At 39.4% G+C, this 25,718-nt stretch overlaps 1 protein-coding gene across 3 annotated transcripts in view; it reads left to right on the forward strand.

The window, feature by feature from the left end:
* FipoQ (F-box/LRR-repeat protein FipoQ) overlaps window positions 1–25,718 on the forward strand; it is a 201,714-nt gene that overhangs the window by 131,505 nt on the left and 44,491 nt on the right. For all 3 annotated transcript variants that reach the window (XM_067151622.2, XM_067151625.2, XM_067151623.2), the window contains 3 exons: window positions 9,048–9,247; window positions 12,123–12,279; window positions 20,980–21,097. In XM_067151622.2, the coding sequence (XP_067007723.1) occupies window positions 9,048–9,247; window positions 12,123–12,279; window positions 20,980–21,097 (475 nt within the window). The remainder of the gene's footprint in view (window positions 1–9,047; window positions 9,248–12,122; window positions 12,280–20,979; window positions 21,098–25,718) is intronic.

The following is a 25,718-nucleotide window of genomic DNA, read 5'->3' on the forward strand; positions in this document are numbered from 1 at the left end:
CAAGTTCCGTTCTTCCATCTCACTGATCTTTTGTCTCTGAACCGTCACTCTCCCATCCGACTTGAACACATTGAATTTAGTTTCGTCTGTAAAGACGACCCTTTTCCAGAATTCTAAGTCCTTATTTTTGTTACTTTCTTTTCTTTCTATTTACTTTGTTAATGTATGGCTCACTACGGGCTGTTCGTCCATGAAAGCTAGCTGCGTAGAGAACATTCCTTGCAGTATTCTCTGAAATAGTCCTACTAATTTATTTACCGCGTGAACATTTACCTAGTTTCGCGGCACTCAATTTTGGAACCTTTTTAACTTGACGGACCACTAGACGCTTTCTCTGTCAAGATAGGTGGACGGACTTCTCGGGGGAGCATTTTGGTATTTTTGTGTTGTAGTAAATCTGTATTATTATGCTTTTTACTGTTGTAATTGGTCCGCAGAGAAGTTTACTAAAGTCTTTATAAGATTTACCTACTTTAAATTGACGTACGGCAATCCGGCGTTCCTTCTCTGTAGTTTCCTTGTTTCTCCGTCCCATTTTCCCCTGCGCCTTGCACAAACAATAACACACTGCCTCCACCATTTGACGTCGGTATCTGCCTTGGATGAACTGCGCGCTAGCCTGCGATATTTGAATTAGTGCATGCGGACGAATACACATTGGAGGGTTGATGTCGCTGATGTTAGTTTTTAATGGGAATGACTTCCGATTATTGCTGTCCTTTGGCTTGTTCTTAACGAATATGAAAGCCGTACATTCTCAACCGTTACATTATATTTACGTCGGCAAGGCATTACATGTTTCGACATCATCAGTAAACTCATAACATTACGTAGGTTAACAGACAGAATACTTCTTGGAGCCACTGTAGTTAGTGGGACGTAAAGCCAATAACTATTATTATTATTATTATTATTATTATTATTATTATTATTATTATTATTATTATTATTATTATTATTATTATTATTATTGGTCTCGTATTGCAATGCACCACACAAATTAATATTACCTTCTTCATAGAAATCATGAATATTACGAAAATAGTGGAAAACTTAATAGGGGAAGCATATAGCTTAAGTACGAAATGAAAATCTATCTTTACAGACTGGAGTTAAGCCGTAAATCCTTGCCCTTATGGTTGTTTCAAACTACGTTAGTAGGTACGTGTAATAGACCTGCAGTGTGCTTGTTTGAGTAATTTCTTTGTTTTATCCTTAACTCGCACTTCTTGTTGACGTCTGCTTCTTCTCTCAACATGGAATTGGTTTAGTGTTAACCTTCCAAGGTTGTAATAAATATCTACTTTAAATGTCCCAGTGGTCGATTAATCTTCTTAATCTGCTTACCCTCCAGGGTTGGCTTTTCCCTCGGACGCAGCTAGGGATCCCATCTCTACCGTCTCAAGGGCAGTGTCCTGGAGCTTCAGACTCTGGGTCGGGGGATACAACTGGGGAGGATGACCAGTACCTCGCCCAGGCGGCCTCACCTGCTGTGCTGAACAGGAGCCTTGGTGGGGGATGGGATGATCGGAAGGGATAGACAAGGAAGAGGGAAGGAAATGGCCTTAAGTTAGGTACCATCCTGGCATTTGCCTGGAGGAGAAGTGGGAAACCACGGAAAACCACTTCCAGGATAGCTGAGGTGGGAATCGAACCCACCTCTACTCAGTTGACCTCCCGAGGCTGAGTGGACCCCGTTCCAGTTCTCGTACCTCTTTTTAAATTTCGTGGCAGAGCCGGGAATCAAACCCAGGCCTCCGGGGGTGGCAGCTATTCACACTAACCACTACACCACAGAGGTGGACGGTCGATTAATACAATGGAAAATACTTAGAGATAGTAGAGTATGTAAAACATCAGTTTTTTTAAAAAATTCAGAATCTGTTTCCTCTTCAACAATGATTTGAACATCGGCTTTAATCAATTATGTAACGAAATAATCCCTCTGTTTTTAATTAAAGTTCATGATATTATCTTGTGGGTACCAATGCTTCCAGTCCAGGAGTGTAAATCCAACTAGAGTACACTCGTACTGTACTTTCTTCATAGAATCTATAGTTTATCTCAGTTGTTTCTAAAGTATATGAAGCAACCCTGGTCCATTTTGGTTTTTGTTGTATACCTTTCCCGATAGAGAATTCCACCCCATGCAGTCACTGGAATTCGAACCTTAGTCACCAGGGTGGAGAGCCAGTCACTCAGCTGTTGTACTGATAAGTGATATCGTTTGCCTTAGCTGTATTGTTGAATGAAGGATGAAGTTTCCGACCCATAATTCTAAATTCGTGTGCTCGATGTCGACTGAAGAGCGGGTACTCTCCGTTTCTCTGACAAACCTAACTCAGACTTGAGAACCAACCGCTTTGCTGTCGGATGGTAGAACGAGGCTGCCTCAATTCAAACTGCTTGCAATCTTGTAGCTGAGACGCTAGGGGAGAGAATAGTCGTCGCCTACCATAAGAAGAACTTAGAAGCGCTGACCCTAACTGGGCTCTGAATTTGGAAGCGGGAGTGGATCAAATGATATTTCGAGAACTGGCTCTGATTTTCCATTAAGCCAACCTTTCATAACCACCCTCCATTAACAAACACGGCTCTGAACTTACTTGCAATATTACTTTTCTCTATTTTAGAATTAATAAAATAACCTAGTCATACGCTGGTATTTATTACGTCGATTCCTGTATGGCTAAATAAAATAATATAAATATATTAATATAGGTGATTTAAATCAAGGTTGTTACCCTTTAAATAATTTAAGCTTGTTATATATTGAGTGGGATATTTCACAAATATTGGAGGCACGTTCACAGAAAAGGTCGAGAAACACAGGTCTGGAGGAGTCAAACCAATGCACCGTCGCAACATCTTCATTTTCACTGCATGAATGCCCGCCCGTACATTTTTATATAGGCCAGCGTTAGGTACCAAAAGCAGCCATTTATCACAGTCACTGTCCAATGAACTGTCTTACTCAGTTCCACATAAAATTGTTGTTCGCTTCCAGCTCTTTCCACGTACTCTTCAAACTGCACCGGTTCGCCTTGACCAAGTCTTGACCGTATCAAGCTATCAGCTGTACTGACTGGTTGTCACACTCCTGCGGTACTCTTGTGCAGCCGCAGAGTTACATACGCCTAGAACTATAGGCAATACCCACCACAGTTAAGGCAGAAGAGTTGCTTCCCAAGCAACATATTTCAGACTAATGCATGACCACAAGAAAAATTCCAGAGGCATGGAGAACCTCAACAGTTAAGGTCCTTTCAAAGGGGAAGATGAAGTGAACAACCCAGATTCATACCGACATACTGCACTTGAAAATATGAGTCTTAAAATTTTCTCAACTATCTGAACAGAAAGCACGTGTGGAGAGGAAATAGACAGACTAAAATCAGATAACCAATTCAGCTTTAGGAAGGGGAGAAGGACCCATCGCTCAATTACTTACTTGGTAGAACAGGCACAATTATATCATGTGGTCTTCTTAGACTGTAGGAAGACTTTCGACCTCGTAGACAAAGATAATTTCATCCACAAACTTAGTCAGATGATCGGAAATACAGATCCCATTGATGATGATGGAGTCCCATCATACAAAGAATGGACTCAGATAAACGGAGTTCTTCAAGGAGATCATACGGCAGATATCACCACCATCACCGAAAACGCCACACTTGGCCTGATAATGTACGCTGATGGCATGGCACTAGGGTCAGCTGATATACAAGGCATTCAAGAAGTGTTATGCCTGTTGCTCACGGTAAAATGTTTCGTAAAATTTGTTGTACAATTAATTTTATAAAAATTTGGTGAAAACAAGTTGTGTTGCTCATGGTAAAATTATTTTACAAAATCCGTGGAAGCATCAGGATGGCCATCTATGAACTCACTTCTGAACTAAGACGATCTATCGATACACTTTTAAATCAAGAATCAGCTGTTCAACTTACATTGCCTTTGAGAGTATAGCTCCAACATGCAAAGCAAAACTTGCTGCTTTAACTGAAATTATATGTTGTACAGTGGTAAAAAGGAAGAAAAGAAATGCCAGGAAATGCTGGACTCGGGATTGGATCAAAAGAAGAGAAGAAGGTAGAGGACTGCTGTCCTTGGTCGAAATTTACTTGAGGTTAGAAGACCAGCATTCATATCGGAATTAGGCGATTGCGTTTTCTGCCTCTCTTCTTGCATTTCTATTGTGGTAATGTGGCGTTTTAATTTCATGCAAACAAGGATATTTCTGGTATTCGTCCAGTAAAACGCTAACAGCTTCCTTAGTCCATCCGGATCCTGCCATTTTAGAAAGAAGTTTTTGTTTCCAATCGAGCTTCACAATCTTCTCACGACGTAGCACCAGCATCATCTTGATGTCAGCTTCGCTGATTGGTTCGTTTCGTAAAATTAATTTTACGGAATAGAACATGTCCTATTTTATGAAGAGTTTTATCAAAGGTTTTATAAAAGTTGAATTTGACCGTGAGCAACAGAAATTTTATAAAAATAAATTATTGTACAATAAATTTGACAGAAAATTTTACCGTGAGCAACAGGCATTTCACAAACACAAACTCGACACATGGGCAAAGGCGAAAGGCTGACAAATAAATCGGCAGAAAACAAAACACATAATCTCCAGGAAATGAGGGAGGCAAGCACCAAAAGACATCCTAACACTTGATGATGAACCAATACACGTTGTTCCAAAATTCAAATACATGGCAGTCACACTCCAAACAACACTGACGTCGTTCAGAATACATGAGCAAGCAAAAGCAGCCTCAGCAATAATAGAAACACACAACATCAAACAGCTCTGAACCAAAACCTCTTCGAAACTTCTATATTTTATTTTACAGACATGTCTTATGGCGATGAAGAGAGAGGAAAGGGCTAGGAATGGGAAGGAAGCAGCCGTGGCCTTAATTAAAGTACAACAGCCCCAGCAGTTGCCTGATGTGAAAATGGGGAACCACCTGCAGGGCTGCCGACAGTGGGATTTGAACTCATTATCTCCGGAATGCCCCTAACCGCACGCCTACTCGCTCGGTCTTCGAAACTTCAATAATGCCAACGGCGCCCTGGGATACAGTCAGAGACTTAATAACACTAGAAAAAATCAACTCCCGCTTCGTGACGAGAGTGCTAGGAACAGGAAAAACAACACATTCGAGGCTGACATATATTCTGATGAAAGAAAGTTCCTTCTTAGAAGATATGAGATTGTACATGTCTCTCCCAAATACAAAAGCATAGGAGGAAACGCTTCAAGTGCTACACGACAAAAGAGAACGTCATCTGGAGTGAGTTCTGCACAGCAGATGCCACGATCACAGATTTTTGGAGGCAAGCCAACACGCCGTTACACGGTTTTCATCACAAACTATGTGCTACCAAGAGATTTCACCATCCAAGTGAAGACTGAGTGTGTGAATTGTGCAATAAACAATGAACTCGATATCATGCCAACGTATGGAAAAGAAAACCACTCTCGTTAACAAAACTGTGCAAATACAGCTCAAATAATATTCTGTATGGCTATTTGCTGCAATAAATAAGTAGACTACTTCATTCGTTCATAGCAAGTCGGAGCCAACTCCACTGGTATAAGAACTACGTTATTTTCTTTCAAATAATAACAACTGTATTTCTCATCTGTTCCAAAAAGAAAATCTAATAAATCTTTTTTTTTTTTTTGCTATTTGCTTTACGTCGCACCAACACAGACATGTCTTATGGCGACGATGGGACAGGAAAGACCTGGGAATGGGAAGGAAGCGGCCGTGGCCTTAATTAAGGTTGCCTGATGTGAAAATGGGAAACCACCTGCAGGGTTGCCGACAGTGCGATTTGAACCCATCGCCCTAATATTAATCTTCAACCCTAAAATATGTTCAGGCAAAGTAGAGTTATCTGAATTTTCCATGATACAATAATAGTCGTAGGAGGGTAAATTCTGATTGAGGGTAGTCTATCAAATAAATCATTTTTTAAAATCTTTCTTAATACCGGTTCTATTTATGCCTCTGAAGTGAAAGTAAAGGTAGCCACATTTTGTATCAGTTCACCGGGCGAGTTGGCCGTGCGGTTAGGGGCCTGCAGCTGTGAGCTTGCATCCGGGAGATAGCGGATTCGAATTCCACTCTCTGTGTCGGTGTGACGTAGGCCCTCAAGGAAAATGAAAAATATATTAGTTCAAATTGCCGCAGTAAGCTTTTACAGACGGGCTGAATGGCTCAGACGGTTGAGCTCAGGCCTTCTGAGCTTCAGGTGGGAAGATTGAACGCGGCTCACTTCATTGGCGCCTAATCTTAATCTTCAACCCTAAAATATTTTCAAGCAAAGCAGAGTTATCTGGATTTTCCATGATACAATAATAATCGTAGGAGGGTAAATTCTGATTGAGGGTAGTCTATCAAATAAAGAAAGTGAAAGCCTGAAAATGAAATGAAAATTTTAAAAACTAGAATTGCCCAATGAAAACTTATCCTCTTTTTTGCCTAACCTCGGACGGGTACAGTAAGGTTGAAATAGGAAAGTTGTATACATTCCCTGCATATGCCTGTTGTGCAACCCTGTCCAGGGCTGCCGATAATGGGGCTATCGTGAAGGGGGTGAAAGATAGGGGCTATCGAATCGAAAGCTGCTGTAAGCTTGCATTCGAGAGACGGCGGGTTCGAACCCATCTTAGGCAACGCTGAAGCCTGGTTTCCCATTGTCACGCCACCGAAATGCTGGGATAGTGCCTTGATTAAGGCCGCGGCTGTCCCATTCCATTGTCGCTATGTGAGTTAGTGCGACGTTAGACCAGTAATAAATATCAACTCTGGAGCATAGGGGTCCTGCAGCTGATTCCACTTAAGGCTCCTCACCTGTCCGACCGCCCTTGGTCAACTGTTGTTCTCTAGTTTGTGAAGCCCTGGGAGTCACGGCCTCCTTTATTTTGCCGACATCCTCATTTTGTTATTTTGTTAAGAAGGAAGCCATGTTTTCCGGTGTCGACTTAGTTAATGTAACATTAAAGCTTTCCAGTGTGTCGAAAACAACACTATAACATACCTGTAAAAAATAAAAATAGACGCTATTAAATAAAGAATAACATGTTTCGTTCTACAAGGACATCCTCATTATTTTAACTGTCGGGCCTCGTGCCCAGTTGTACCACCACCGATTCCCTCGGACAATGATAACAAGAGAAGTCGGGTACAAACAGATGGTTCTTTTCCCACATACTGTATATTGTTCACATGTCAAAGGGTGTGAATCTTGGAGATACCTAAGGATTAACTGTATCAAGCCACTTGTGTTACACATGCGCTCTATAGAACACTTGTTTGCTCGCTGTTTATAGAGACTGCCCTGGAATGAGACGTGGTGGAACGTCTTCCAGGCTCCTCGAAATAGCTCGTAAGTCGCCTCGAGGACCAACAGGAAGAGAGCCGCTCTTTATACGAGCTGTGATTCATAGCCATATTTCCCAGTCTTGAAGATTCCTGCCACTTCTCCACGTAACAAAGTTCACTGTGTAGTCTATAATCTCCGGTCGCCTTGAACAACTCCTGCTCTCTTCTGACCTCGCCTGAACTAAATTTGCAAGAATTGCTTGTTCATTTCCTTCCATTACTCAATAACATAATTTTTCGGCGAATTGGAACATTCGCTTTATTCAATCATAGCTTCCCCCAGGGGCTCTCAGCTCTAGTGCACAGAGTGATAATGACGAGTCCCTTAACAATCTCGCAATGGCAGGCTTATCTTTCTTCTCCAACCTGCCTTCCCTAACGCCTCGGCGGTATAGCCTCATGAAATGAAATGTCGTATGGCTTTTAGTGCCGGGATATCCCACGACGGGTTCGGCTCGCCAGGTGCAGGTCTTCTTATTTGACTTCCGTAGGCGACCTGCGCGTCGTGATGAGGATGAAATTATGATGAAGACAACTCATACACCCAGCCCCCGTGCCACTGGAATTAACCAATTAAGGTTAAAATCTCCGACCCGGCCGGGAATCGAACCCGGGACCCTCTGAACCGAAGGCCAGTACGCTGACCGTTCAGCCAACGAGTCGGACGGTATAGCCTCAGATAGTGAGTAACAGTAGGGGCGAATTTCAAAATTCAACTAAAACATAAGGGACGATCAAAAAGTTTCCATTAGACGACCATACAGTCGTGAATCGGGATGCCAATCAGGCAAAATAGCCGTGAGCATTGAGGCACTCATCCCACCGACGCATCAGGTTGAAGATCCCCGTGTGGTAAAACACCGCGTCCTGCTGCGTGAAAAAGTCCGTAGCCGCCTGCTACACATCCTCGTCCGACAGGAAGCACCGACCCTCCACGGCTTTTTTGATGGGACCGAAGGTGTGATAATCTCATGGGGAGAGATCATCACTATAAGGTCTCATCGCTCAAACAAATAGTTGAATTCTATGAAAACAGGAGTAAACCTAAAACAGTCACAATGCAATGGATTGGCGAAATCAAAACCGATTTGAAACAGGCAGGAATTACACCAGCAGATGTTCAAAACAGGGTAATCTTCAGATCCAAAATTCACAAATGATAACTTGACCAAGAGGAAGGATCAAAGAAAAAGACTGGGACAACCTGGTCTGAAGACAGAAAGGAAGCCCTCAGTAAAAGAAGGAAGGCAAAGGAAGGAAGGTAAAGGAAGGCAAATGCACGCCTTTAAGTACTTTGCATACCGTAGTTTTAATGGGCTTATTCGCGTACATATATATAAACACACATAGGCCTACTGTACTGTATATATATTCCTAACAATCATTTTAACCTATAGTGATATTGCTAGCGAAGTGATTTTACATATTTTTTCCCCTACAGAATCCCAACCTATTTTTGCATTTTCATCTTGTTGCCAACATAATTTTCCTATTACTAAATGACTAATTAAGATAGATTGAATGAACAGTTAAGCTTTCAACAGCTGGCTACAACATAACGGCAGGTTTGTTTTCTATTTTAAATTTTCGAATTAATGAAATAGCTGGTTCCAGTGACTGTTACTGTCTGATATTTGTTGCCAGACCATCGAGAAACTTCCTGACAAGGTGCTGCTCAACATCTTCTCGTACCTGACTCACAGAGAAATATGCCGCGTGGCCCGCGTTTGCAAGAAATGGCGGATGATCGCCTACGACTCCCGACTGTGGAAGAGCGTCTCTCTACGGCCGGAGGTCTCGGGACTACATGTGGGATCCTTGGAGTCACTACTGGCTCTCATCAGGTGAGTACTGTTTTGTATTCTAACAAGCAACACATTTCTGTACGCTAAGATTTTTTCCGTCATGTACACAGTGACGTATGTTTTTTTTATTTTACTTCGGAGGTGGGGGGGCGGGGGGGTGGAGGGAAGCTCACTCTCCCCGCGTGGCAATGGACACAATCTACATTGCCTCCAACATGCTATTAATTTCTAAGAAGAAAAGAGACAGCAGGGAAGAGTGGGAAAGGTACTACAGGAGTACCTGCCTGTTTGCACGTTAGACACGTTGTGTTGGTAAGGTGGTGTTAAGGCGTGGTATTAAGGGTCAGGGAAAACCACATAGGCAGAAAAGAGAAAGAGCCTACATGTAAAACCTGACAAATTTTGATAGCACATGCAGAAGGATGTGGTTTCTGGATAGGTCCAGGTGTTTGTGTTAGTAGGTATCATGCACCAGCCATGATCCATAATTTCACCATTCCAGTAATCAGGGGATCAGTCCGTCTGGGCACTGCCGTGATTAGCGCAGGTCTTACCGGTTACGGAGCCATGCGTGAAGAACCACTAGGGCCCGCCACACAGCGCCACCTCCTTGGGGTCCCTCGTACCCAGTCTCTGATACCGGAGAATGAGGCCAAGCCCGCCGGGGCGGGGACCTCCTGGATAGGGGTGGGTCATGGCACCGGGCCTCCTTCCTCTCTGTCCATGCCATGGATATGGAGATGTTAGCCTATTATATACTACCACAGTTTCACGCTGTCACCAGCACCATCTCTTAACATTGCGCTGTAACAGATTTCCCTCACCAAAATTTAACCTTAGGGGAATGAAATTCTATTCTGTCATTATTCTAAAATGACCTGATGCTGGAAATTTAAGCATACACATAGCTAATGCATATCCATTAAAAGATACAGACATTATTAGAAAGAACTGCTCACAACACAGACACTGATTGTCTCCGAGATACACTGGAGATCATGTTCCTCTGGGAATGACATCATTGAACTGGCTACTAATTTTCCTGAGTTAGTAACTCAGGTTGTTTTTCAAGCACATGTGGTATCCTCTGATGTTGTGGAACTGGAGGGACACTGAATGTTACAGATGGTCAGTTGAATGTGACTTTTGAGGACGCACCCAAGTCCATTTGCATGAGATAATGGTGTGACCCCAGATGACAGTTAGCGTACATAATCTATTTTATTACCCCTCTTCTCTGCATGCATAAATAGATATTTGGCTAAATTACTACCCTCACCAATCTGACATCCATGGTCATGTGTTCCTTTTGCTCTAACCGTCTCCATACTCCTTCCCGTTCTTAGATTATTATTGTTTATGGAAAAACAATCTATAATTTCAGTGTCACTTGCTACGTCTTGATGAATGCACGCCAGAGCTAAATGTAGCTTCCACTAAAGTCTCAGTGTAATTGATGGCTGTGACTATATCAACCCTTGCAGGTGAGGGCTACTCACAGGGCCGGTTGTGGTGGTCTGGCCTGCTGAGGAAAGCAATGGCAAACTGCCTCCCTCCTTATCATGGCACTGCTATCAGTTTCTGGATGGTGAATGTTGAGTATCCAATCAGCCTCTAGGGTGAAGACTGTACATCACTGGTGGCTGGTTATTATTCTATTGGTGGTGACAAAAAATTCAAAATCTGTAAAATAATATTTAAATGTTACCAGTACCAGTACAGACAATGGATATTTACCTGTGCTATAAGTTACATGAAATCACACTATATAACTGTGCTATTGCACAAGACCATTCTTTTATTGAAGTATCAATTCAAGCAAATTTTAATTTTTGAGGAACTAATATAAATATTTATTTTAATCTGCATGCATTCTTCTTCAAAATTCCTGTTTTATAAAAAATATTGATAAAATGTACAACCTCTCAGAAAAGAATAATTATGAAGAAATAATTTGTAGGGCCTCAAACCTCAAACAGCACCTTCAAATTAACTAATAATAACAGTACTGAAAGTAATGCATGCTTGCGTCACATAGAAATAAATAAACATTGCGAACACAAACACTTGGTCACAATTTTAGTTACCACAAAAATAAAATGAACAAAATGCCTTACCTTCAACTTGAAGTCTCCAAGGCTACTTTACATACGCACATACAGTACCGTACCATATATAAATTTGGAAGGGATATCTTCTGCACTTGATATAGTTATACCAAAAAATAAATTAACGATGCTATTTGAAAGCACATAATATAAACAACAGAAAGGTTAGAAAATATGATATTTTGTGCTTGTATTCTGGTAGATAAAGGTCACAGTGTCGCCAGCTTCCATTATTGGAACAGAGCAAAATTCATTGTGAAAATTCCACATTCATTACTGATAGAGAAATATTTAGAGTTTTTTAAAAGTTGCTAAATGTCTGTTTTAAGATGAAAGAACTAAGAATATCTTGTTGTTAAAAGATATATTATTTAATAGTTAACGTTGCTAGATTTGTAATGCTGGGTGTTGTCTGCATTGTGCTTGCCATAATATGCTCTTGTGCTTGTTATATGCTGCACTTTAGTGAGTGAAATTGAAGCAGTGCGCCATGTGGCCACTGACTCTCCCTCGACCCTTAACAGCACACATAAACTGAAGCCAAACAGTCTACACAGTGTCTTTATGTGCGGAGGTGGTGTCCGTGAGGTCTGAGACACACAATCAGACAAGCGCTGACAGAGCGCATGTGAGTTTGCACGCTCGTTCAAATTCAGACAAAATAAGATAATGCATATATTTTCTTGAAATTAAAATTAAGTGTAAACTCTTCTTGAAAGGAAGAAGTTCTGATATTTTTCCTTCATTACATTGGTGGTTCCATGGTACATGTACATGATAATACAACAGTTTTGTTAATGTTTCAGTATTCGGTTTGGTCCCTCTCTGCGCTACATCGAGCTCCCGATTGAACTGATCACTCACACAGTGCTCCACGAGCTCGCCAACAAGTGTCCGAACCTCACTCACATGCTACTCGACTTCTCCACTGCCATGCAACTTCACGACTTCAGTGAGATGCAGGTCAGTCTGATTTATTTGTGTTTTCTTCACCATGTGACCAATATGACTGCTTGCTTTCTCCCTTTAGTCTTTCAGTTTGTCTCATTATTTACACATCATTAACCCAGTATGACATTCTTGTCTTGAAAACTCCAGTTCTTTATGATGGGCATGTCAGAACCAAGGCGGTAGTAGTGGTTGTGATTGGTGTTCTAATTAATCTTGCAGTTTACTCAGGCCCCGATTTACAAATGGGCAGACTGGGCATTTGCCCAGGGCGCCAGTTTTTGAGGGGCGGCGGCCGGCGGATCAAGTAATTATGGCCTGCGTGAATTACATCTTAAATTCATTACACTCAAATTACTCTTACATTCCACAAATTATTTCAGTTATTTTATATAAAACACTTTAAACTATTCTAACATTAAAACCTGAATTTTATCTATATATTTAAATTTTATGAAGAAAATGTGTCTTAATTCTAAAATTATTTACTTACATACAAACTATCCAACTGAACCAATGGTTTTTTAAATAAAAATAAAAACAGTCTCATTCTCATTTGGCTATTATCTTTATTTGGCTTGATCAGTTTAATTATGAGAATTAACTGTATTTGCATAATGTGCTGTTTTAAAACTCATAATCTTGAAAACGGTAATATTTAATTTGTAGAGGAACAGGAAAACGAGCAGAGGGGCAGGCGGCTAAATATTGTTTGCCCAGGGCACTAACTAACACTAACACTAACACTAACACTAACACTAACTCCACACAGAATCCAAGCCAAAAGAACGCGACTTTTATTTTTCAACTCCCATATTTAGTCTTATTGTTCAGGATTCAAACCATGACCTTGTTGTTGAGAAATTAGTGACAGTGCCACTCAGATATTACAAATCTCATTGTAAAACCATGTACCATCATAAATATATTCGATTCTTCCATAAAAATAAAATTCAACTTTGTTTGGTAAATGGCTTACAAGATCACCAATTCGTGTCCTTTCCTGGAGTTGTAACAAGATGAGGACATTACATAATCAAGAGCAGGAGCCAAGCAGCTGTCAGATTTTCCATTGTAACCTTCAACATGTATCAGGTTGAGGACATCAGAAGTATTAGAAGTGAAGAGAATATAATATTTGAGTACTGTAGTGTACACTTTTTACTATTCATGAGTCATGACAAAGAAACTCTTGACAAAATTCAAGGGAAACTAGCCCTACTCACCTATTTTGAAGAAATAATCATTGCTTGTGGTAAATTATAATAGCCTATATGAAGAGATTCGGGAGATGGTGGGTTCGAGTCCCACTGTCAGCAGACCTGAGATGGTTTTCCATGGTTTCCCATTTTCACACGGTGCGGGTGCTGGGACTGTGCCTTAATTGGGGCTGCGGACACTTCTTTCCCACTCCTAGCCCTTTCCTGTCCCATCGTCGCCATTGGACCTATCTGTGTCGGTGCGATGTGAAGCAAATTGTAAAACAATCTATATATATAAAATAAGTTGTCCTGACTGACTGACTGACTGACTGACTGACTGACTGACTGACTGACTGATAGACTCTTCATCACCAAGCCAAAACTACTGGATATAAAGGAATGAAATTTTGGGGATACATTCATATTAAGATGTAGGTGCTCGCTAAGAGAGGGTTTTTGGATATTCCATTGCTAAGGGAGTGAAAAGGGGGGGGGGGGATTTTTAAAATGAGTGTAGATATAAAAATTGGTATTTAGAATCTTCTTTAAAAATAAGGAAACAAGTATTTTTTGTTTTTGGAAAATCCCAATTGGAGGGGTGAAAAAAGGGTGAAAAAGGGGTTGAATGCCTTTAATCAGTATACCGGTACTTATATCTCAGAAACTGAAGATATTACAGACCTGAAAATTGGTACTTACGATTTCTTTTAAAAATAAAGAAACACATATTTTTTTGTTTTTGCAAAATCCAATTAATAGGAGGATGATAATGGGGGAGAATTTTTGAAATGAGTGTATCTATATCTCAAAACTTTTAAAGTGTACAGATGTAAAAACTGGTATTTAGAATATCCTTTAAAATGAAGAAACACGTATTTTTTGTTTTCGGAAAATCCCAATAGGAGGGCTGAAAAGGGGTGAAAAGGGGTTAAAAGGGGGTTGAATGCCTTTAATGAGGATACTTATATCTTAGAAACTGAAGATATTACGGACCTGAAAATTGGTATTTGGGATCTCCTTTAAAAAATAAAGAAACATATTTTTTTGTTTTTGGAAAATCCAATTAATGGGGGTTTGAAAATGGGGGTGAATTTTTAAAATGAGTGTATATATCTCTCAAAACTTTTAAGGTGCACAGATGTAAAAATTGGTATTTAGAATCCTCTTTAAAAGTAGAGAAACACATATCTTTTTGTTTTCGGAAAATCCTAATAGGAGGGCTGAAAAGGGGTGAAAATGGGGTTGAATGCCTTAAATGAGGATACTTATATCTCAGAAACAGAACATATTACAGACCTGGAAATTGGTGTTTGGGATATTCTTAAAAAAAAAGAAACATGTATTTTTTGTTTTTGGAAAATCCAATTAATGGGGGGTGAAAAGGGAGTGAATTTTTAAAATGAATGTATCTATATCTCAAAATTTTTAAAGTTTATAGATGTAAACATTGGTATTTAGAATCTCCTTTAAAAATAAAGAAACACGTATTTTTGTTTTCGGAAAATCCCAATAGGAGGGGTGAAAAGGGGTGAAAAAGGGGTTGAATGCCTTTTAAAAATAAAGAAACACATATTTTTTTGTTTTTGGAAAATCCAATTAATAGGAGGATGAAAATGGGGGAGAATTTTTGAAATGAGTGTATCTATATCTCAAAACTTTTAAAGTGTACAGATGTAAAAACTGGTATTTAGAATATCCTTTAAAATGAAGAAACACGTATTTTTTGTTTTCGGAAAATCGAATTAATGGGGGTTAAACAGGAGTGACAAATTGGGGTGAATTTTTAGAAATACTATATCTACAGTATATCTCAGAATTGTAAAATGTTACAGACGTAAAAATTGGTATTTGGAATCTCCTGTAAAAGTAAAGAAACATAGGTGATTTGTTTTTGGAAACTCCACTTAAGGGGAACTAAAAAGGGGGTGAAATTTTAAAATGAGCATTTCTACAGTATATCTAAAAAACTTAACCTGTTACCGAAGTGAAAAACGGTATTTTTTATCTCTGTTGAAAATAAAGAAAAACCACTTGGGTGGAGGGGTAAAAGTGGCTGAAAATGGGGTTGAATTGTTTTAATTAGGATACTGATATCTCAAAAGCTGTAGATGTTACAGACGTGAAATTTGGTGTTTGGAATTTCCTTTAAAAATAAAGGTATACGTATTTTTTGTTTTCGGAAATCCACCTAAAGGGAGGAGGGAAATTGAAAATTTATTTGAATTAGTTGTATGATACTATTATCTCAAAAACAAAAGATTTTGCAGACGTGAAAATTGGTATTTGGAATCTGCTTTAAAATTAAACAAACACGTATTCTCGGAAAATCCAATGAAGTGGGGAGTAGGGGGGGAGGTGAAAAATTGAAAAATTAATTGAATTAATTGTATGAGGATACTTAAATCTAATAAAAACTAAAGTTGTTACAGACGTAACAATTGATATTTGGAAACAAAGAAAAAAGCGTTTTTGGGCGAAATCATTTTGGGGGCGGGGGTGAAAAGGAGTTGAATTCCTTTTATGTGATCACATCTCAAAAACTGAAGATGTTAGAGTCGTGATAATTGGTATTTTGAAGATCGTTTACTATTAAAGATACAAGTATTTTAACGGGAAATTCACTTGGGGGGGGGGGGGCGGCGGAATGTGAAAGGAAGTGAAAAAAGTGATTTTTTTTATGGGGATACTTATATCTCAGAACTGAAGGCAACAGACATGAACATTGGTATTTGGAATCTCCTTTAAACATAAGGAAACACGCCTTTTTTGGGAAGGGGGGTGAGGTGGGTAAATCAACTTAACGGCAGTTGGAGTGAAAAAGGAGTTGAGACCAATTGATTTTACTGTTCATAATGTACTTATTCCGATCATAAACTGTTCATTTTTAATCTTTCCTGGGTTCATTTTCAAGAACCATCTTTTCCTTTGGAGTACCGTTAGATTACAGTAGATTCTCCTGGCATATAAATAAAAATTTAAACACATTTGAAATAAACGATATGAATGATATTGACCGTGCAATTGTTCACCTCTATAATAAGGTCAATAATTCATGGAAGTGTATCATTCGTGTCGCCAGAAATCTCGCGCACTTGCCTACGCGCGACGATGGTGCTGGTCACATTGTCAGCAGTGACAATGGCAGAGGATGTAATTTACCGCCAATTAGAGGTCTTGCATCTTGCTGTGGGTTCCAGACCATCAATAATAATAATAATAATAATAATAATAATAATAATAATAATAATAATAATAATAATAATAATAATAATAATAATAATAATAATAATAATGATGTTCTGGACCGTCGTCAAAATGTGCGGACCACGCTGGAAAAGGGTCCTGGCCGGGTAATGACTACGATTGCAGTCCGGCCGCAGGTTCAGTACCGCCAAGGCACCCAAGACGACACCACGCCAGATCTCCTGAAGGATGTGATCCATATTAAAAATGCTTATAGGAAAAGATGGCAAAGATTTAGGGACCCAACTGACTGGGTGGAATACCTGGACCTAGCCCAGGAAGTACGAAATTGATTGCTGGAAAGAAAGATTGAAAAATGGGAGGAACTTTGCCGTAATCTCTCAGAAAACAAGTCAGATCGCAAATTTTCGCGGATTCTCTCAGAAAACGAGTTAGATTGCGAATTTCGGTAGTTATATGTAAAACGTTCAGCATTTAATTATAAATTTCATTATAATACCGTAGCAAAGCACGGGTATCTTGCTAATAATAATAATAATTCTGTTGTGTTATGATGCATATCCAATGAGTAATAAAGGGGCAGACGATTGGTATACGAACATCAAAGATATGTATCAACTATTTATTGCTCAGATGTTAATTCCCATAGGGAACCTGAAATATTTGTCCTGAATGAGTAAATTTATAATACCAATATAGTTGGTCCGTTACTGGACATTATAAATTTTCCAGCTAACTCATTCCTAGTTGCCAGCATTTTGCCCCAGTGTGTTAAGTTGGGCTCATCATTTGGTAAATACCACACCTACCAAGACGCATGGCTAGTGCATACCGTGGAGGCCACTGCGTAGGCTACTTGGAGCCACCAGCAGTGCCAAGGCACTATGAGAGACTTTGTCTCATTTTCAAAAATTGATGCCTGCCTGGCACTGGTATTATAAATTTGCTCATTCGGGATAAATATTTCAGGTTCCCTATGGGAATTAACATCCGTATCATCTGATGGCCAGGCATTGGTGCATTGGCACTGCTGGTGGCTCCAAGTAGCCTATGCAGTGGCCTCCACGGTATGCACTAGCCATGCATCTTGGTAGGTGTACTTTTTTCCAACTGATGAGCCCAACTTAGCACACTGGGGTGAAATGCTGGCAGCTAGGAATGAGTTAGCTGGAAAATTTATAATGTCCAATAAGGGTTCAACTATATTGGTATTATTTATTGCTCCCCGTACAATATTCTGGATTGCACAACAACAAGCACTCAAAAGTATTTCTAAAATCAACAAAAGGAAGCAATACAATCACATGTTATTACATTGAGTGTAAACAATTCTAGTAGATATTAATATGCAACCACAACATGTTAGAAAAGTTTTGATACTTAGGAAGAGTAATATTGTACATTCTTGGCATTTTTATTCAATGTGCTCATGGCTGAACATTGTGATCCCATTAGCTGTGACTCCCCTGGTGTTCCAGTTCTGTAGCATCATCACCCGACAGGTTTACATCAGGGTGCTTTGAAGCAATAAGCTGGTGATTACCTTCACATCTACCAACCGACAGACTGTGGTCCTTTCTTGTGGACTGTTATATTCAATCTTTGCTTCCATTACCGAGTTCTCTATATTTTCACCAGATCATTACAATGTGACCAAAGACCTGAAGTATTCTTTTACCGATGCTGGAAAGAAGGTGTTTAGAAATATTCATCGATTTGTGGTTTGTCTTTTAGTCTAAGACATACATAACATCCTATCCCAGCATTGCATTCTTTTATCACTAGCCATGACAGTTCAGATTTCACGTCCAAAAGTGAAGACAAAAATGTCAAGGGTTTCAACCATATGAATTATTATCATGTTGGTTTTTGCTCTGTTTTTCCATATTTTAGTTAACTTTGCAATGGCAACTTGTGCTAGAATTTTGGAATCGAAAAATAAATTAGTTTTTTCTAAAAAAAAAGTTAGAAATGTTGAAATGATCAATAATGTAGATAGATGATAAGCCCGAATAATTGAAGAGGTAAAGAAGTTTCTTGCAGAAATTAATTGATTCTTCAAGCTGCCTCTGTGGATCTGTGGTAGAGTGTCGGCCTCTGGATCCCAAGATAACGGGTTCAAACCTGGCAGAGGTAGTCGGACTTTTGAAGGGCAGAAAAACTGTCTACCGTATTCAACACACCATGTTGTACGATGTTGGCATGTAAAAGATCTTTGGTGACACATTTGGTACTCATCTGACAAAATTTATTAAAACTCAGCTATAGACACCCAAGAGAGATTCAGTTTATTTTGCTATCTAGTAGGCGTAGAGTAAAACGAAACATCAAAATTGATGAGCAGACAGCCAGATGGTGTCAAATTAAAATGTCTGCACATGGAACTTTGTACAAAAATAACTTTAATTACAAACTAATAAACTACTGGACACATTAATAAACAGAGGAGAGCTTTCTGAAACCTGCATAGTATCCTACATTTTAAGGAAATGGGAAAAAACTTAACATCTGTTTGTAGCAAATAATGATGGAAACATTAGGGCTCATTTTATAAAAAACGAGGGATTGAGAAAAATGCATATCACCCTATTTTAATGATAAAAAAGAACAGTGATTCCAACTATCTCTCATTTTATTTTGTATCCCACTTCATTTCACCAGAATTTACCTGGTCTATGCAAATGACTTGCTTTTTCAGCTCAACTTGGACCTCATTATAGTAGCACATTAATTGCTGGAAGACAAACATACACTTTAACCTGAGCTGGGTCTGCAAGCGTATCAGTTAAATTTTTAATTCTCCTATTTTCTCTCATTTTTAAATTATGTCCTTTAAACATCTCATGATCATTATTTTACCATCCTGAAGACCGTCGAGCTTATGCTGCAGATGGAGTCCTGAGTTAATTTCCTGTAACATACATTGTTATCTCTGCCTGTGGCTGTATGCAGTATTCTTACATGTGTCTGTTGGCACAGACCATAGTAACGTGTCTTTCTCAGTCTCGTTTATGGCTGTGACCTGAGGTATGGCTGGTGTTGAGTACGAGGTAATGATGACATTTGGAACACAATGAATATTGTGGATAGAGTCCGTCATACTGTCCCAGTGAGGAATGTAATGGCAAACCTCCTCCTTCTCATCTTACCCTGCACATGTCATTGTGGTGCTGCCATCTGTTTTTTGTAGTTTCCTTATAACTACATAACCATGAGTGGTGCTATTTGAGGATCCAATCAGCATTCAGGCTGATGTTTTGACAGACAGAGATCATTAGTATTTAAGATATCACTGCTTCTTTATAGCCAGACACTTATTCCTCACAGAACATTCCAGGAAATCTCCAAACAGTTTGACACTTATATTTTCTGAGCCCATCAACTACAGTACCGTATTTGTAATACATACAGTGAAATCTCAATACAACAATACCGCGTATACAGAAAAAATTGTTGTAGAGAGGATTATCATTATAATGAGGAATTTAGAATAATGGGGGTTCTCATGTCAATTGGCAAGGACAATAACACCTGAAAATTGAATTTCATTAACTACCTTCCACGTCATATCATTTAATTCGCAATAATATGAGGAATGCGACAACACAAATACATAAATACACAAAAACAAATATGAAATGATACTACCTTATCTATGTCCAGCACAGTACATTCATACTTACAGTGTAATTTTAATTTCTCACTCATAATTGTTGTTTACACTATGCATCACTCCACTACTGAAAACTACTGTATTTTATAGTTAAAGAAATCTAAAATGACGGTCTGTTTCACACTCCTCTTCACGGACAGAGAAACACACAGAGACCTATTTGCATCAAGATTCACTGCTACAGTTACAATAATCCTTGGAATATACGACAGTGTGTCAAAACGAGATAAAAAAGAAGCTATTTTAGTTTTAAGAAACTGTCGAATAGCTGCAGTACTGCCATTTAAATCCTTCTGGTATGTACACTGCCTACATCTTCCTAGAATTCTGTAGCTGCTGAGTTGCTCAATAAAGCCAGCCCTCAGATAAGTACACAGCTATAAACACTCTTGGTCACTATAGGAAAGTTCAACGTTCGTATGGCAATAACAGATGTTCCTAATTACTTTTGTGCTTGGATTATCGTGGTACTGGGAGAAAAGCCCATTACCAGAGCCAGAAAAGGCTATCATGATGGACAGATTTATAATTAATGAGAGTATCAGTAAATTGAGAGGACTGAAATATTTTATTGTTGTATGGACAACACTGATCATAAGATTGAACTAAAAGATGGTGACTCTGTTCTTGTTGCAGGCATTTCCAACAAAACTACGCTACATGTGCATCTGTCTCTCTGAAGTCATCTTCATGGAAGGGTTTATGAGAAAAATCTATAACTTCATTAATGGACTGGAAATTCTCCATCTCATAGGTGAGTTAGGACAATGTCGATGAAATAGCTGTAGACTGCTTTTGCCACTCATTTGTAGATGTGGCCAATTCTGGTCGCTGAATCTACCTTACTGACCAAGCTCACTGGACAAAAAAAAGTTATTATTTAATATCATGTAACTCTGCCTCTAGACTTGATCACCTGGATTCCATTAGGAAGTGAGTCCACAAGGTTGTGGAGGTACATCGCATCCAGGTTAAGCCACTCGCTGAAGATTTGATCTTGCATTTCCATCCAATTGTGTGAATGCTGAGGCCGGCGTTTTACCCACTGTTAAAACATGTCCTATGGATTTTCAGTGGGGTTCAAATCAGGTGATTTTGCAGGCCAACTGAGATGTAATAGGGTGAGGGAGTGTTCATAAAACCAGTCACATACGCATCCAGCCTGATGAACTTTGCTGTTGTCATCTTAAAAAATCGGAGCATCAGTAACATACTCATGATGATGATGTTGACTGAAAGGCAACACCTGATCATCCGGAATGTTTAAATAAACATGTTGGTTCACCTCAATGAGCAGGCCCAATCCATGATATAAAAAACACACCCAAAACATCACAGACCCATCTCCGGCTTGAACCGGAACTTGCACCCAACCAGGATGAAATGCTTCATTTGGCCTTCAGCGCACTTGACAATGTGCATCATTGGAATACAGGCAAAAATGTGATTCATCAGACCACATTACGTTCTGCCAGTCAGTTATTGTCTACATTCGATGATTTCTAGCCCATGTGCCTGTGTGAGCAATGGCCTCTTGCGAGGTGACTGACTCCAAATGTTCACTGCATGCAGTTCCCGTTGCAATGTTCACTCACCAAGAGGTTGGGATGGACCTTCATTCATTGGCTGAAGCAATTCCTGTAAGGTTTGGAAGTGATTTTGATTCACAAGCCGTGAAACATATCTCCGTCCCTCTCAGTCAACATCTTTCTCTGACCACAATTCTCGTGTCGTGTTTTGTGGCCATGTGTAGTACACCACTGCTTGTAGACACGTTGAACAGTGCACTGCGAAACACCAATAAATCCAGCAACTGCACACACTGTAAGGCCATGGGCACGGCCAAACACAATTGCCCACAAGCTTACATCTACCCATGCTGATGTACATTCCCCACTTGAAACATCAATGTCTCACTGATCGCTACTGCCTTAAGCTCGCGTAGAGCCAGTGCGAATGTGATTGAGCATGGGACTTGTTCGCTGCACTGTCTGTACAGGCTTAATGATCCATCTGTGCGTGTGCATTAGGATGACTCATTTTTTGTTCCGTGAGCTTACGACGTTCTTGTTATTCGGTTTTGCCTTCCATTAACAAAAATCCTTCTATTGAAGTCATAAACTATAGAGTTCATGGGGAAGAGAACGACAATGGCAGTGAAATTACCTGAAGTATGACATGAAACTTATTCAGTAGTACATGGAAGTAAAATATTTTTTAAAGATGAACATACGATGTGATCTCATGTTGCCTGCAGAGAGGCCTGGTGCAGGTCTGTCTAGTTGAGACCTGTGGGCGACCTGTGGGTGACCTGTGCATCTGGGTGAATGATGATCATAATGAGGTAGGGAGAGTGTGATAGACTATGTCTGTCAAATAACACCAAGGAGTCTGCTCAAGGCTTAAGGTCGCCATGCAGCAGACTAATCACCATCAACAGAGTCTTATGAGCTCACTCGTTATGAGCACTGTGGAGAGGTTTGGAAATGAAATTAGGCTTTTGGCATGCAATCTAGTGATTAGTCATTTTATACCACTATCTCACCTACTGCCGGTAAACATTCTGATAGTGAATATTTTTGCACCAAATGGACTTGAACCAGCTAACCTCAGTGTCAGTCCATGCAGACTTGAGGCCTTAATGATCGTGGCACCAGAAGCGCTATAAAGTTGAATGTTCTTGTATTACCTTACACAATGTAGTGAAGTCTGTGATGCTTAGAGGCCAGCCCCGTGGTGTAGGGGTAGCTTGCCTGCCTCTCGCCCAGAGGCCCCGGGGTCGATTACTGGCCAAGTCAGGGATTTTTCTCTCGATCTGAGGGCTGGTTCGAGGTCCACTCAGCTTACGTGATTAGAATGGAAGGGCTGTCTGACGGTGAGATGGCGGCCCCGGTCTCGAAAGCCCAGAATAATGGCAGAGAGGATGCGTTGTGCTGACCACACGGCCCCTCGTAATCTGCAGGCCTACGGGCTGAGGAGCGGTTGCTGGGCAGGCCGGAGCCCTTTAAAAAGGGCGTTAAGTGCCGTGGGGTAATGATGCTTAGAGTAAATAAGTGAATGACAAGTAGAAATGTTAAGAGGAAGGCAATGGATGAAGTCTCTGCAGATACTGAACACATCATGAGAAGGAGACTTATCATGAAACTGGGTACAATGTACTTCAGCCTGAAGTAACTGAACATCTGTGAAATTCTTTTAGTATTAAATTATTTTCAATTATAAAACTTATAAACATGGTACTGTGTTGTGGAACCAGCAATAAGAACAAAAGCTAATGACTGGTGAAATAAACATCATATCAATATAACAGAAAGCTTTTTCAGTTATGCAGGATCTTCAGTCCAGAGGCTAGTTGGATCTAGGGTTGCCACTTTTTGATATAAGAAATAAGGGACATTTACCTAAAAATATGGAATTTTTCACAAAAATAAGGGACAGTTCATAAATACTTGAAAATCAAATGTTAGGTACCATTATTTCTTATTTTTTAATATTTTGCTTTACGTTGCACTGACACAGATAGGTCTTATGGGGATAGGAAAGGGCTAGGAATGGGAAGGAAACATCCGTGGCCTTAATTAAGGTACAGCCCCAGCATTTGCCTAATGTGAAAATGGGAAGCCATCTTCAGGGCTGACGACAGTGGGGTTCGAACCCACTATCTCCGGAATACAAGGTACCAGTTTCAATTATGTTATAATTAGTTTCATTAACAGAATAAGATAATAATTTAAATTCGTAAAAGAAACTGACTTACACCCTCTTAACAGTACAATGCATTCGGTATGACAAAAAAATGCAGAAAAAAACATTTTAGGAACAGATTTCCTTCTTCTGAGCCTCCTAAGAGAAAAAAGTAATGGAGCTACTTTGCACTTCAATGGCGCTCAAATCAAATACGGATTTTAAAATATTTAGAGAAAAAAAAAGAAAAGAAAAGAAGACAAACACTCGCTTTTACGCGACAACAGTTCATAATATGGGACGCAAAATTTTTAGCTCAAATACAGGATGTCCCATTCAATACGGGACAGGTGGCAACCCTAGTTGGATCCTCAAACAATACCACCACCAAGGGCTCTGTGGTTATTGGGAAACAGCGGCGCTGTAGTAAGGCGTGATGAGGAGAGAGGTAGTTTCCCCACTGGGCCAGGAAGTACTATTGTAGTATGAGTAGCTCTAGATCAGGGATGGCGAACCTATGCTACGCGTGTCATTAGGTGACACGCGAACACAATTTTGGTGGCACGCCACATTGTATTGTATTGTATTGTATTTTATTTCGTCCAACTGATCATACAGTGATATGGGACACGTCAATAATCATATTTACAGTAACAAAGGATAAAACAGTAATATACATGCCATGATAAATAAAGAGAAATATACAATGTGGTAAAGAGGCACAGATTAAAAAAAAAAGTGATACATAAGTTAATTTTCAAGAGCTAAGTATTCTTCAATAGAATAAAAACAATGGTTAGAAACAAATTTGAATAATTCTTTCTTAAATTTTGAACATGGTTTTATCTGCTTAATGTAGTCTGGTAATTTATTAAATAAATGTACTCCTGCATAACTCAAACTTGATTCATATAGCTTAGTTTTGTGTGGTTCTATGTGCAAACTGTGTTTATTTCTAGTATTATACCTATGTACATCAGAGTTTATGGTGTAGCTGTTTACATTCTCCTTCATATATACAAGTGTATGGAAGATATAAAGGCTAGGCAATGGTAAAATAAAATAAAGTTTAAAGTATTTCTTGCAGCTTGTCCTCCTGCCGACACCGGCCATTCCTCTAATTATTTTCTTTTGTAACTTAAAGATGACTTCGCTATATCGTGAATTCCCCCAGTAAATGATTCCATAGGTTAGTATGGGATGGACATATGCAAAATACATAATTTGGCAAGCCTTTAAATTAAAACTATTTTTCAAAGATATTATCATGAAATAAATTCTACTAAGCTTTTTCCCTATGAACTCTGTATGTTTATCCCAGGTTAATGATTCATCCATCCACAAGCCAAGAAACTTTGTTGATGATGAGTACTCAATTATGGTCTCTCCAAATGATATTGGACTAACTTCCATATTGAAATTAATCTTATGGTGAAATCTAATCACAGAAGTTTTCTGTTTACTTAAAATTAATTTATTATCTTCAAGCCAGCTCAGGATATTACTCACTATATTGCCTGCCTTCAATTCTAACCCTTCAGAACTTTCATCAGCTACAAAAACAGTAATATCATCTGCAAACAAAGTTAATTGCACTCCTTGAATATCATCAACAATTTGGACGATATCATTAATAAATACTAAAAATAATAATGGTCCTAAAACTGACCCCTGTGGAACACCATGATCTA

This window comes from Anabrus simplex, chromosome 7 (genome assembly GCF_040414725.1).
Source record: "Anabrus simplex isolate iqAnaSimp1 chromosome 7, ASM4041472v1, whole genome shotgun sequence".
Taxonomy (NCBI): domain Eukaryota; kingdom Metazoa; phylum Arthropoda; class Insecta; order Orthoptera; family Tettigoniidae; genus Anabrus; species Anabrus simplex.